The 15,186-nt window shown below is 40.2% G+C and overlaps 2 protein-coding genes across 4 annotated transcripts in view; one reads left to right on the forward strand and one right to left on the reverse strand.

Annotated features, from left to right (window-relative positions):
* Positions 1-15,186, forward strand: part of mcph1 (microcephalin 1) — a 111,797-nt gene that overhangs the window by 43,410 nt on the left and 53,201 nt on the right. For all 3 annotated transcript variants that reach the window (XM_057848757.1, XM_057848758.1, XM_057848759.1), the window contains 3 exons: positions 2,825-2,862; positions 2,965-3,127; positions 3,213-3,290. In XM_057848757.1, coding sequence (XP_057704740.1) covers positions 2,825-2,862; positions 2,965-3,127; positions 3,213-3,290 — 279 coding nt within the window. The remainder of the gene's footprint in view (positions 1-2,824; positions 2,863-2,964; positions 3,128-3,212; positions 3,291-15,186) is intronic.
* Positions 11,306-15,186, reverse strand: part of angpt2a (angiopoietin 2a) — a 32,401-nt gene continuing 28,520 nt past the window's right edge. The window contains exon 9 of the mRNA XM_057848760.1: positions 11,306-15,034. Within this exon, the coding sequence (XP_057704743.1) occupies positions 14,874-15,034 (161 nt within the window). The 3' untranslated portion in view covers positions 11,306-14,873. The remainder of the gene's footprint in view (positions 15,035-15,186) is intronic.

The following is a 15,186-nucleotide window of genomic DNA, read 5'->3' on the forward strand; positions in this document are numbered from 1 at the left end:
TACTCCCATTGTGATCCTTCAAAATACCTTTTTATTATGACAAAGCAGCGAACAGGAAGGGATTATGGGGGGACAGAAGAAAAGAAATACAAGAGAAGAAAGAAAAGAAACATACACAAACAACAACAAGAAATACATTGAACATCTAAACTAGTTACTAATATGCTGGTGCTATCGTCAGCGAGATGTATTTCCGGTTTACACCATGTGGGGGCCAATTGGCCAGTGAAAGAGGAGAATGGGGGTGGGGGTGTCTATAAGACTATAAGCTAAGTGATTGAAAGGGGTGGAGTGTACACAAATCAGTTCTGTGATCTAGAACCCAGTAATCGTGTGAATCTCTTATGAGTGTAAGCCCGTTGGCGACCAACCCTACGCCGCCGCATCGCCAATCCCAGCCCTACCACATCCAGCAGCACGCAAGCCCCACCGGGCGCGCGACAGCCACGCAGACGGGCGGAGAAACCGCGCGGGCGCCAACCCAGGGCCACGGCCCCCACCCAGCCAGCCCGGGGAGGGAGGGCGGGCTCATGCGCCGCCCATCCCTCCTCCCGCCGCCCAGTAAAGGAGCCACCGTCCCCCCCCCCGGGACCCAGGGTGGTCCCCTGGGCCACCCGCGCGCCCATCAACCGGCCTTCAGGGATGGCAGGAGGGGACGCATCACCAACCCCACGCCTACACCCACCCCCGCCCGCCCACCCGGGCCACGAGCCACAGCCACAGCCCCCCAACCGGCACGGCACGCCATGGGACCCCCAGCGGCCCACCAAGCCCCAGGCAAGGCAGGGTCCCCCGCCGGTGCAGGCGACACCCCGCTGATACACCGGCGCCCAGCCAGCGACCCGCGACGGAGCGCAGGGCGGATGCCCAGCCAGAGAAGAGAGGGGAAGGCGGAGGCAGGAGAACGCCCAGGAACTGCCACGGGGCGATGCAAAATCGGCGACCCGACCCCCCAACCCACTCCCGCGGCCGGCAGCCGAGGCAGAGGGGAGGCCACACCCCGGGAGCCACGCCATATAGAAAAAGTGTGGGACCCACCTACCACCCTATTACTGTGGCTGCCAGGTTCCCGACTGGCAGCCATCACCCAGCACCGTGATGGGGGTGTGAGGGGAGGGTAGTGCAATGTATGCATTAAAATAGGAGAGCTTGGCTTGGGGCAGTGGGACCGCAGCATGGAGTTTCTGTCCAGCCGCCCGTCCCACCGCCCTTTGCCGGAGCTCTCCTGTGGAGTATGATGTGTGTGGTGCATTTAAAAAAGGTGCAGGGATGGCGGGGCCTGTGGTGAGGAGGCAGCCGTGAGGCCCCCCCCCGCAACAGGTCCCAACCATCCCACAACCTTGGTGTGTGGTGCATTAAAAACAGGGGGGAGTCGGGCTGGGACTGTAAAGCCCTGTCCCAACTCTCCCCGGAGAAGTGTATGAGCATGTAAGTGCCAGGGTGAAAAATATTTACAGTGCCGAAGTGAGAAGTGCGTGAGTTAAGAGGCAGGCTCCCGCGGGCGTGGCCCCGTCCACCTGAACCACCGGCCCCAGGGAGGAAGAAGCGTCAGGGCCCCGATCAATCCCCGCCCCAGACCACCCACGGCGCCTCCGCGACCGCCCACCCCCCTCCCACCCACCGAGCACTTTTTTTTCTTTTTTTGAATGAACAGGATTTTTGTTTTATTCGTGTACTGAGAAATTCTTTTCATGTTTCATACTCAGAACGTTTATTTTAAAAAACTTAAACAAGTTTTTGTACTTAAAACAGTACAGTTGTTTTACTTTAGTTGAGTATGAACCTGTAATATATCATTTATTCTTCATTGTTACTTACAGCATGCCTAAAACAAATTCAAGTTAAAATGAGAAGGTAATTGAAAAAAGGGACATTATCCAATGAATCGATCAATAGTAATTAAAATGATCACTAGGTGCAGCCCTACAATGCAGTTTTCCCTTCCATTTTTTTTCAAAAGTGATTTAAATTATTAATGGAGAAAAAAATAGATGCATGGATGGTTGTCTTGCTGTCATTGGCAACTCATGCGACAAAGCCATTTGCTGGCTTTTCACAGATCCCGCATCCTCTTTGATTCACTTCAATGGCATCATTTTCAAAACGTCAATATTACCTTGTCATACAGCGATAAACTGGCTGCGCTTATGCTCACAAGACACTTTATTGTAGGCTCATTATTTGCCACACAGAAGCTTCCTCTGCATAATATCTGCAGATCTTTTTGTGGAACCGTTAGTTCGAAAGGACCATTATTAACGGCACTGTTGTTGATCGGCAGCACACATCACAGTACAGTCACAATCGTGGTTTGTTGGTGATTAATTCTTCCCAGCTTCTTATCAGTATAAATGGGATGTTGGAGAAGGAGTGAGGTCAACAAAAGGAGGGTCGATACCACAAATTTGATTGACAGGTTGCTCTTGGCCCTTCCAGCTGGGGGACCAGATATCAGACAACTGTTTGTAACTGCTTTTGATTAGGATATGATGTGGAAAGACCAATTTGTCAGACCCCCGGGTGACAAGTTCACAGTTTTTCCTCACTGTCGCAAGTGGTATTTTTGATGCCTCTTTGTCCACTGCTCAACTGTTTCTGACAAAGTTAATATATGTAGCAGTCTGGCCTTGTTAGATAACCACGAAACATTTTCTTCTTGGTTATGCTGGCACAGCATTACACATACAGTAATGTGATTATTGAACATGAGGTGTAAAATGTCTCACTCATAAATTTTCATTGGCTTGATGGTTGCAATGGATTTCTATTGCAAAATTGGATTGGATCATTATAATTAATTATATTTTCTTTTTTTTTGATGCAGTCAATGAGAACGTTGGTCATGACGAGCATGCCCAGTGAGTAAGTAGCACTTAATATATCCTTACGTGCATTAGACCACTTTCACACATTAGGCATTCTAAACATAATTTACAAATGAATTAATGTGTCCTACTCTCCTAGGAAACAGAACACAGTTGTTCAGGTGGTAAAGGCCCTAGGTGGCTTTTCTATTGCTGATCAAGTTTGCGAGAGCACGACTCACATTGTTTCTGGGGAACACCGGCGGACTCTGAATATTTTGCTGGGCATCGCTCGTGGCTGCTGGATCCTCTCATTCGAATGGGTATATTTTTGTTGATGGTTTATCAATACAGAATGAGATTCAGATCACAGATGTTTTAAATTCTATTCTCAATATTCCTGAATAGATCTTGTGGTGCTTGGAGCAAAGGCAGTGGATTCCAGAGGAACCGTTTGAGCTTTCCGAGCAGTTTCCGGCAGCACAGGTATGTATCCGTACTAGTTTAGTTTGAGCATTGCCAACTGGAAGTTAACAGTTAGATGTAGTCAGTAGTAGGCCGGTCGCTATAACAAATTTTAGTAGGCGCTATCTTGCCGATATGCGATGTTATTGTCAAATTTTTTTGTACATATCACCCATTCAAATGCAATGAATTGTTATTTTCAAATAAAACACAAACTATAACAAAAATAATGAATATTTAAGAAAAAAAATACAATGCATAACAAGTCAGTTGAAAGCTAGCTAAGTGCAGAATATGAAAAAGGTGAGAGACCCAAAGCCAATTTTGATCTCTGCCAATTAGAGCCTTTTAAAAGTGTACATTTGATCCAAAATGACTGTCATCTTATCCTGCAAAGTGTGCATGTTAGCAATTTTAAGCCAAATTATTCATTGCCAATCAGATTTTTCATAATGGGTGTCATTTTAAAGCTAATCTTTGTGTAGAACCTGAAGTATGTGAGATTAACTCCTGAAATCTTTATTTACATGTTGAACATCACACTTTTAATGTGAAATGTTCACTGGAGGTACGTTCGCTAAACCGCTAACTGTAAGCTTCACACTCAATTTAAAAAATTAAAAAAGTGCACTCCTATTTTCGTCATGCATAAGTTGTCAGTAATCATAGACGGATTTTAAGGCGGGGGGTAGGGGGGGGCCAGGCCCCCCTGGTGGCCGAAAAGTGTCATTGCATGTAATTGACTTTCCTATATATATATGTATATATATATATATATATATAAGTTGTAAAGCAGTAAAACTGCAAAAAAAATGAATGAAATTAACCAAAAAAAATCATATTTTTTAATGGGTCAAAATTATTTTTCAAACAGATCATGTGACCAACAACTTAGACGGTCATTTGCTTTGCATTTAATTTTCCCCCCAAAATAAATTAGTGGAGGGCAATTCTATTTTTCAAATGATTTTTTTTCTTTGATTGTAAATATTTTTTTTCATTGAAGCAACTTTTTTGGGGATTAAATGATTTAGACACAAATGGCCTACTCATAATATGGCCCAAACACAAAAAGGATTGCTTCAATCAAAGACAATTTTTTCAATGAAAACTTAAGTGTTCAAATGCAAATTTTTCAATCTTAAATATTTTTTTGCATTCAAAAACTTTTTCCATGATTGAATTTTTTTTTTTTTGATAGAAGTGATTTTTCTTTTTGAAAGTATATTTCTTTTGAAGCAACTTTTTTTTGATTGAACAATAAAGACAAAAAGGTCCTAGCCAAAATGTGGGCCAAACACAAATTAACATTACTTCAATCAAAAAAACTTGACTTCAATCAAAAAAGAAAATCAAAGAAAAATAGCTTTCACATGCATTTTTTTTTTTTAGTTTCAATTTTATTTTTGCATTCAAACACTTTTTTTCTTTTTATTGAAGTGACCTTTTTTTGGGTTGAAAATATATATTTTGATTGAGGCAACTTTTTTTTGGATTGAATAAAGATACAAATCTATCTCCATGTGGCTCCGCCCAGAGGATACCATTTTTGACTGGGGAAACTACATAAGCACGACACCGGCGGGCGTACCATAGTCAATGGATGACGATCTTGGCGAAAAGTATTGCCTAAGCAGCCTGATTTAGAATTCCCCTTAAGAATGATGGGAAACAAAAAAAACGCTCTTTGTCAACTTGTTATTAGAAATACTCTTGTAAGTTAATTTTATTGCTGACACTGCGTTTCGGGGTCATCAACATGTCGTGCCCCCCTGCCCCAAAAGTCAAACTCCGCCTATGTCAGTAATACATATATTCCTTTTTTTTTTATTTTTTATTGTTTGCAAATGCTGTAAATTAGCTGACAAAAGAATGCCACTAAGAGATCGACCGATATGGATTATTAGTAGTTAGAGGGGCTGATAACTAGGTTTAGGCCTAGTTTGAAATTGAACGATTCCGATTCCGATATCATGTTTCAATTCCGATTCTGAACGATTTTCGATTCCAATTCTTTTAAGAGGCAGGGTAAAAAAAATACAAAAAAAAAAGAGGCAGGGTCAAAAAATTTCAAGTTGAAAAATGTAATAGTTTATATTAATGTCAACTTCTGGATGTTTTTTTTATTTAAATTATATGAATTTAAAATTAATTATTATTTGTTATTATTTCATTATTTATCATTAATACAATTAATATGAAATTTATGAATTGTATGAACTTCTCACAGGGCTATTTTTAACTTGTATATAAAAATCAGTCCCTAAACTTGAATTTGATGAAGTTTCTTTCCACAGGAGTGCACTTTCACAAAAATGTTTATTTTTCAAAAGCTCATGGAGAAAACATTCACACATATTCTTTTGCTATACATGTACTTTAGCTAGGCTCTACGACAAAGCATTAGTATAAATTCTTCTATTGATTACAATTTGAATATCTTTTAATACTTTCGATTTTAACGGAGGCGTCTACTACTTTAAGATGGTGGCTGTTTACTAACACCAGCGAGTTTGTTATTTCGCATCTAGTCCTCTGTACATGAGCTTATGCCGCCGACTGCTTAATCCGGGGTCGGATCGCGGAAACGGCAGCAGACAGACGTAATTTATTGTTTTACTTACCTCTCCGACTTGTTAGAGGACCGGTGCGGCACTCAGCTATGCTACTCGGCACTTGTATTCCATGAAGCCGGAGGTGTTTACCGTAGTCATGTTGGTTGTGCAGCAAGCTTTGCATGATATTGTGTTGCAAATGTTGCACTGAGCTGACTAGTCTTTTTTTTTTAATGTAAAGCTGAGCCAAACTTTTGAGCGCTGCCGCACCATGTCCATGGTTGTAATCAAGTTGCAGTGCACAAACACGCACTTCTTGTGGCTGCTTCTTCTTGGTTTTTGGCAGCAATTTTTTTCCTCTCGGCGGTCAGGGCATCGAAACTTGGAATCGAAATTTAAAAATTAAAACTGTTCCGGGACCATCAGAGTGGTAGAACCGGGTCCCATCGATACTCGATGCTCGATGCCCAACCCTACCGATAACAGATTTTTAGACCTGATATTCATTTGCAGTAAATGTGTGAAATTGGTGTAAAAAATTAATGCAAACACTAAACATCATTGAAATGCCTAAAGCATGTTTATTGAATCACACAAATAGAAAATAACGGCTAATAATAGAGGTGGCGTGCTTCAGTGGTAGAGTAGTCATTCCCCAAACAGAGGTTGATTCTCCGCCCTGTTGACCCTGTCTAAGGATCCTTGAGCAAGATACTAAACCCCATGTTGCTCTTGGTGCTGCGTCACCAGTTGGTAGATGAGGATATAGTGTGAAGCGCTTTGAGGGCCTTAAAAAGGTGGAAAGGCGCAATAGAAGTGTTACTGTATTTACCATTACCATTTAACCAATCAGAGGACTGAGTGAAAACTCGTGCAGGAGACAGCAGGCAGGAGAGTGAGGCGCGGCTGAATCTGAGCCGAAATAACCCACTTTTAAATTGATTTTTTCATATCGGCTGGTCAGATTTAAGGGAAAAAAAAAAAATGGCAGATACCAATGGACGTCAAATTACCAAATATCGATCCATCGCTAATGTTTTAGCGGTCTATCGCTAATATTCTATAGTGTGCTAAAGTGGTAAGTACATTGTCTTTTTTTCCATTCGCCTCAATGTAGCAATGTTAACGTTTAACAATGTTTAATATAGGGCGGAAAAGTCTCAGGTGAAGTTCTGTTCGGAGACCCCCAATTTGGCCAAATTTCATAATTGTCCTATATGCATGTGTGATACATCATTGGAAAGCGTAAAATCAATCACTCACAGACACTCGAAGGCGAAGGACGCATTTCTGCGTCCTATATGGTTTACTGGGGGCGGGATTCAATAAGCTTCGGCTTCTCCCGTCTGCCCTTTTCTTTTCGGGTTAAATTAATTTTAAACACATATAAATGCTGTATGGTTGTTTGGATTTGACATGCCTGAAGGGAAAATAAATTTAAAAAATAAAATAAAATCTCAATTTTCTGGGGGAAGAAACTTTTTGAACAGGAGGGCATTTTAAAAAAAAACAAAAAAAATTTTTTTTTAAACCCTAACTCTAGGTGAGAGCATGAGAGACCATAATTAAGGACACCATGATTTTACCGAGATATTATCGCATTCTTACCTTGTTTCGATCCAAAAACTCCATGTAGCATGTCTCATTGAGTGTCAAGACACAGCTGTGACTGGCCACAGCCGGACCTTTTGGGAATTTTATGGGTGAAACATGGTAATATAAAAAGGGTCGCAATGCAGAAATCGCAGACATCAAGGAATGGCCGAGATTTTCTTTTTCAAATATTTACCCTTTGAAACGTTTTTGTAATTTTCTTGGCTCGATTATTTATCATGTAAAATATCAGGGGAAATGCGACAGTAACAAAAAATATATAATTAAGTGATAGTTATAAGGTAGATATCCGTGACCTATGTACAAACACTATTTTTTTTTCACTGTGACATCATTTTTTGAAAATATGTGAGTGAATAATTTTCTAAAATCGTTTAAAAAAACAAACAAACAAAAAAACTAAAAAGTAGACATAAATTTGTGATTCTGCGCTAAAAATTATAGACATTTCGAATAGTAAATATAAATATTGTCTTTTTATGGCTGGGTTGAAACAAAACTGGTTTCGCAGTGTCTGTAAACATGGGTTTCCAGGGTAAAACAGACAAAAATAGTTTGGGGGCTTAATGTGCCATGAAACTGCTATGGCAGCATATAGACATATTGTTCTATCAAACACAACAGTTCTTTTGGCTTAAAATACAGCAGTTTATTTTAAAGAGGGGTCCAAACTGCTTTTGCAGCCTTGTCTGTGTTTTCCGCCATAGATGTGTTTCCTTATTTTGCATATCTGAACTTGAATTCTACGGTGTGTTGATGCCCAACAAACATTGGTGAAAGGAAATGGAGTCTCATATGCAATCAATACGCACGTGTGCCAAGTGCATGCAGCACACACAAACACGCACGCACAAATATATGATTATGCACGCACACACGCGGTAATGAATCACAGCTGGGAAAATTAGCGCCCTCATATTTATTTACCATGTGATTATTTGACTGATTGCATATTGCGTCAGGCTTACTTAGTAGTAAAATACAGACACGTGTTTGCAAAATTGTTGACGCCTTCCTGTTACACCTTTGCTCCATATGTACACAGTTACATGAAATTAGAGCCGGGCGGTATTCCGAAAATTTACCGTTACCGAAATTCTTCATGATGACCGATGTAATTTTGACCATGTCGGTAAATTCGGTAATTTGATAAAACACGAAAATAGTCTTTTCATCCCGCTTTGACTATTTGTTGTTCGGCTATGTTCATTCCCCTTTAAGAAAGCAGTCAGTGTGCTTGCGTATGACGTCACGTGGTTATCAGGAACTCAAACAAGCAGAAGCCCAAAAAAAACACACAAAAAAAACAAGCAGAAGCCCGGTAGGTTAACGCTAGCAGCTATCGCTACAAGGAAACGTGATGGAGTCAGGCTTAAGGGAACTTCGCCAAACTTTCACCTGACATTAAGTAGACTCTTGGCGGCCTCCAAACGGGCTTTCACCCACTTTCCTCCCTGGTTCTCACGATTTCAGGAGAGGTTGCTTTCTACAGGTAGCCAGGCCACAGGCTAACTCTAGCGACTAATGCTATAAAATGAACGTGGTGGAGTCGGATAGCGGCCCTAACCTTGTCAAAACAGCTTAGCTAAATGATTGGATTGGGCACGGACTTCATCTAGCAATTAGTATGTCACGTCATTTTGTATATGTGTGTGTGTGGGATTTCTTTGATATCTTTTATGAGGGTAAAGCATTCAGTATAAATTATAATGCAACAGTAGGCCTGTCTCGATAACAGATTTTAGTGCGCGATAATTATTCTCACATATTATTGCGATATGCGATATTATTGCGCCCCCCCAATTTTTTAAAACCAATTTACAATAACACAGTGAGAATACAGTATATACAGTATTAATAGATCAATTGATAACGCACAGAAACACAGAATAAATAAAATGTGTTTTTAAAAAAAAAATTGCACTTGATAACTTAAGCATTTAGGAAAAATGAAAACTTTTCCCGTCATAGCTTCTGCAATGGTGTTCCATAGGGATGCAACGATACAGTTAAGTCATGGTTTGGTCCGATTTTTGATACAGGGGACACGATTTTCGATCCGATTCAATACATTTAATGCTCTGTAAAAAAAAAAAAAAAAAATTTTTTTTTGTTTCGTTTTTTTGTTGTTGTTGGGTTTTTTTTTTTTTTTTTTGCTAACGAGCAAAAATTAAATTGCCATCATATAAACATGCATTTTAGTGCATAATATTTATGTGCCTACTTCTTACTGATCTGAAAAAAAAATTGTATAAAAGTGCTGAGAACAATCTTTACTGTTTGTAAATTGAGGCAGGGCACACTGTTGATTGCTACAGCTCTCTTAGCAGCTAGGTTTACTACACGAGCAAGACATCCTATTTGTGGTCCGAATCCATCTGTGTCACGTACTGAATTAACAATATTTGCAACATTATCTATAGTCAATGGTATGGATTGATTTGGCCTTCTTCCATTCAGTCATGACAGTTTAGAATTCATCGATGTAGTATATGGACTACGTGTCCCATAATCACTCTGGGCTAACGTAGCCAATGGCATGGGACGTAGCACATCTAGTTTGCCATTTCATGATATCTAGTGTGTGCGCGCATTAAAAAAGTTGAAGTCACGTCTGCTCATTACTACTCAACACCAGCATATGGCAATCGACTTTCATAAACAGGACGAGTTTGAAGCACAGCGCTCTTAATTTCATTCAGCTGTTCGTTGTCAAAGCGAGGTTGTTCGTAGCAGCCAAGTCGGTAACAATGTTTTGGCGGACTTCGTTGTAAATATCCGGCGTTGTGCCGAAAAATAGCCGCCCCGCGTGAAATGTCACTCCTGTCGGGAGAGCCCACACGTCAACAACACCGGCGCGCCATAGATGGTCCACAGTCATTCCGGAGCACTGACGCGGCCAGTATACTTTGAACAATAGGATATAATGGGAACGATTGGCTCCGGCGCTACTTTTTGCGGACCTGGAACGAAGATGCATTTTGCGCAGTTGGTAACGAGGAATCCGAACTTTTAACAGCACGTCTGCCGCACGCGCGCACGCACGTGCACGCAAGGCGATAAATCGCAGCGGAAAAATTACCGCCTTCATTTTTATTTATCGCGCGATAAATGGAATTATTGCATATTGCGACAGGCTTATGCAACAGTGAAGCCTATAATATGACCGTTTAGTGTATGTATGTGCTGTATGTGCTTGCTTCATTCTGTGTCATTACTGCCATGATAAAATCTTAATTTTTTCATTGGCAAAAGAGCAATATAGCTTTAATGTGGGTGTATGGGGGCGCATGTGTGTGCATGTATTAAAAAATTCTCTGGGGAAAAAAACTTGAAACCTTGAAATAAACGCTTGTGTTGAATAAATATGTCACAGCAGCCATTAACAATAAGTTGTCTGTTTGAAGTGTTTTGTCAAAACCACATCATTCGTGTTACAATGACATGTTTGCACAGTCGTCGTATTGATTTTTATAATGTTGTACATTGTTCAAGTCATACAAGCTGTTATAAATGTTCATACTTGAATTCTTATGGTTTACAAATTTTTTTTTTTTTTTTTAAACTGCATGTAAAATTGTTTAAATATGTTAAAATGAAATCTGGTAAATAAATCAACGAGAAACAGTTAATTTGTATTTCACGCATTGATTCAGATTTCCAAATTATAAAACAGTCCACTTGGGCGAATTTATCGTTATCGAGGTAAATCTGCTCAATTTACCATGATACGTACTTTAGGCCATATCGCCCAGCCCTACATGAAATGTTAAACTGAAAGAAATTAAAACACAAAGCACTGTGGATGTTTTTGACAATTTTCTTTCTGAAACATTTTAGACATTTGAATGAAAATCACTCCTTTTACCAAAATGACATTTATAACATGATCGATTTAGATTAATTGCGCTCATCCAATCGATGTATCGATCCAGATCGGTGCATCATTACTCATTACATAACTCTAATCCTGTTCACAACTTTCAATCAACTTGTACTTTGAATTTACTGGATATTCTTTACTCTGACAAATACTTGCGAAATATTTTGCATTGTGCAGCGCCCGCTGTTATTAATTCAGGTTACAATGCAAAGCATTTGTGTTGCTCCCTTCACCGACATTCAGTCCAGTAATTGCTCACAAATGCAAAGAGGAGGAAGTCAGTTGGCCGCCTGCTCGTTTTTACTGCCAGCCATCCATTTTCAGTCAACTTGTTTTTCCTGAAGTATCCTGAGAGAAATGTGGACGTTGCCTCTTCCTGAAGTCATGAGTCACTGTCCTCTCCTGCCATCGTGAGCAGTGGCACCTTCTTGACATAGACAAATGTTAAGATATTTCTGCTGTGGTCCTTCTTGTACATTGTCGTTTGGAGAATCACGATCCTGTCTTTTTATCAGAAGGGACTAGGTGGCATTTTAATATTATTTACTTTCAGTGATTGCAATGCTTTGCTTCTCCTTGATGAAATATGCACTCCCATGAGTCCCTCCACCATTGAGAATACTTCCTTTATATTGTGATAAGTACTGTATGTACTGTATTATACACTATATGACCAGGAGCTACACTTGCACCCTCTGGGGTGGCGGGAACAACATTTGAAATGCCAAAAATGATAAGAGAACTTTATGGCGACACAATACGCAAATTAATCTTTCAATATGTACAGTTTCATAAAAACTTACTTTTGAGAGGGATTCAAATAAACTTTCACATAAATAAAGATGTACTTTTCCCCAAACCTCTGCCAGGGTGCAATATAAATGCTAGTTGTCTAGCACCTAATACTCTAGGTCAGGGGTGTCAAATGTAAGGCAAGTGGGCCGGAAACGGCCCACCAAAGAGTCCAATCCAGCCCGCAGGCTTATTTTTCCTGACAGGCACCTTGGACAGCTCATTCATACTGTTCATACAGAATCACGTACTTTTACTTTGACATTGGTGCCGTAAAACAAGATATTTGTGAGTTTTGTGATAAACTTGGCTCAGTGTCGTGTCAGCAGTCACATTCGTTCATTCACCCCCTCCCAGTCAAAATCGCAGCGTCAATGGTAGCCAATGAGTTAACAAGGAAGTGATGCAAAATATATGTAGTCCGCGGGTTACGAACAAGTTCCGTTCCTACGCTGGCGACGTAACCTGAATTTCCGCCTATGTCACAATTAACCCTTTAAGTACTCCTAAGTACCCCCTAAATCTCTAAATAAAAATGTATTATACGTTATTGTACTGTCCTCGCCAACCCCTTGGCGCTAGGTCCTAGCTAGACAGCGAGCTAACCTCCGCAATCACGATGTCAGACGTCCGTGTGGTTTGCTGACTTTATTCAGCTGCTCATGACATCAAAACTTGCAAGATGTAACTAAAATAAAATTGAAATTAAATCAGCTTCATCTTCAATAACAGTACCGGTCATTAAATTTTGCATTTATCAGTAGCTGCTGCAACAGCAATAAAAATCCACACAAACAAATAGCATCTATCATTTAGCATCTGCACATCATCAAAAATAATCACATAAACTCACTCCAAGTATTCGACCACAACTGAAAATGCACAATAAACAGTACAAAAGTTATTAACAGGTGTAGCCTTTGTTGATGCTTCACAAGCAACAAGTGTGTGCGTAGACTTGCAGGCTTTCCCTTCTCTCTCTCCTTCGGCTGCGTGACCTCTTCGTGGAAACAGAACAAATACACTCTTCCTCGTGTGTGCGCGTGCCTGTGCACTCTTCTTCGTGTGCGCAAATATATTCTTCTTCATATGTACGTGCGCTCTTACTCGCGTGCCATTAGTACTTCCTGCTCTACGCTTCCTGTGCCAAGATAAAAGCATGCATCACAAACCAAAAGTAAACATTCTAAAACGGAAAGAAAAAAAAAATAAACGAGACTGCTGTCGCAAAGTCGAAATCACGTAAGTCTGGTACGTCGTAACCCTGGCACTACTTCTACCTCAAAACCAACCGGACGTGACACGAAATCATCAGGAAGTAACCCGGAAATGCTGCAAAAAGAATTACCGCAATAGGAAATGATCTAAAATTTACTGTCAGTACGCTAAAAATTACAAGGAAGTGACGCAAGATTTCCTCATTGCCAGCCTTTGACAATGATTGATATCCAGTTCACTTAAACTGCAAGGACTGGCTGTGGATTCTCATTTTTAAAGGAGGAGTTCCGAAAATTTGACCTGCAGAAATGCTGGATTACAAATGTTGCTGTTCATAGTACAATTATTGAAATGCAATGGTAAGTTTTAATAACGTTATCCTGAAAACATAGCTAACACTATTGATTGCATGGGTCATCAGTGATTCTCATGCATTTATATATTGGTTTTTTTAAAAAATTTTATTGGCATGCTAACATGGGACCATTGACTCACGCTAGCTTAGCCATTCCGGAGCCCTGAAACTAACAAATACTGACAAACTGCACGGAATTTGTTGAAATCAATTCCACCGACTAATTAAACACCTGCCAACTCTAAGATTAAGCCTAATGTCAAAAATTCTTCTTAATGCCATTGAGAGCGCCCTTGACTGAGAAGGTAATGTTCATTAGCCCCCTCCCAGTCAAAATGGATTGGCCGTCTAGCGCCCTCTATGAGAGTTAACTTATTTGGCCAAACATAAACTAGTCCGACCCACATAAGCTGTAATTGTCTTGAATGTGGCCCGTGAAACAAAATGAGTTTGACACCCCTGTTCTAGGTGATCTAGAAGGTGGAATGGAAAAAAATACATCCCCAAATAATATTTCACACATAAATATATTGTACAGTACTGTCGTGAATACATTCGCCACAAGATGTTATCTTAACTGAGATTCTCAGTTTCATTTATAATTAACATAATTAACTTATTAGAAATTACAAGAGGAACCATTGCAGAGCCATTAGTAATAAATAAAAAGAGCCAATTGTATTTCCACCACAGCCTCTATTTCTGTGAAGTGTCATTGGCAATCGGTTGAAATACTGAACACTTTACTAAATGGTAAACTCGCAGTATAATTTCAAAAAGCTAACTTTAATACATCCCACATTTTCTTTTGATAGGCCTACCGCACATTGAGCGACCGACCCATCCGAATGCGGCTGATATGTGCAATCGGCAATAAGTTAGTCAACAATTTACACATTCCTGTCGCTTACTTCTCAATCGCCAAAAACTTAGAATTTTACTGTTTTTATTTGGAAGCAACATATCCATAAAAACTAGTTTGCCATTCATGAAAACTAATTGCAATGATCAGCACACTGCGTAACATTTACGTTGTGTTTGTCCGCATCGCTCAGTGTGCGGGGTACCTTGGTTTGATTTAGATTAAGATTAGTTAACGAAATAGAACTTTCCCAGTTAGTCCTTTAAGGAATGTCATTAGGTGCTTTGGGATCCATCTTCCTCAGTGCCCATTACAATTGTTTAACTTAGAAGTCTGCTGGCCTGATCATTATAGACGTAGCTCTCAGTGAATATCCCGATCCCTTCCAGTAGTACCATTTGATGCCATTGAAGCGATTGGAGTTTTGGCCTCCCTGGTAATACATTCCATTTAAATTGGATGGCCCACAAGCATCAAACCACCAACCTAAAACATAGAAAAACAGAACATGTAGAGTACATTCAGTGATGATTTTGATTTTATTCCTGTATAGTATGGAACCCCTAACAGGTCAAAATTAAATAAATAAAGCAACATTTTGAAATACAAACCATGGCCCTTAAATTGTAAGATAAGGT

This window comes from Corythoichthys intestinalis, chromosome 10 (assembly GCF_030265065.1).
Source record: "Corythoichthys intestinalis isolate RoL2023-P3 chromosome 10, ASM3026506v1, whole genome shotgun sequence".
NCBI classification, from domain to species: Eukaryota; Metazoa; Chordata; class Actinopteri; order Syngnathiformes; family Syngnathidae; genus Corythoichthys; species Corythoichthys intestinalis.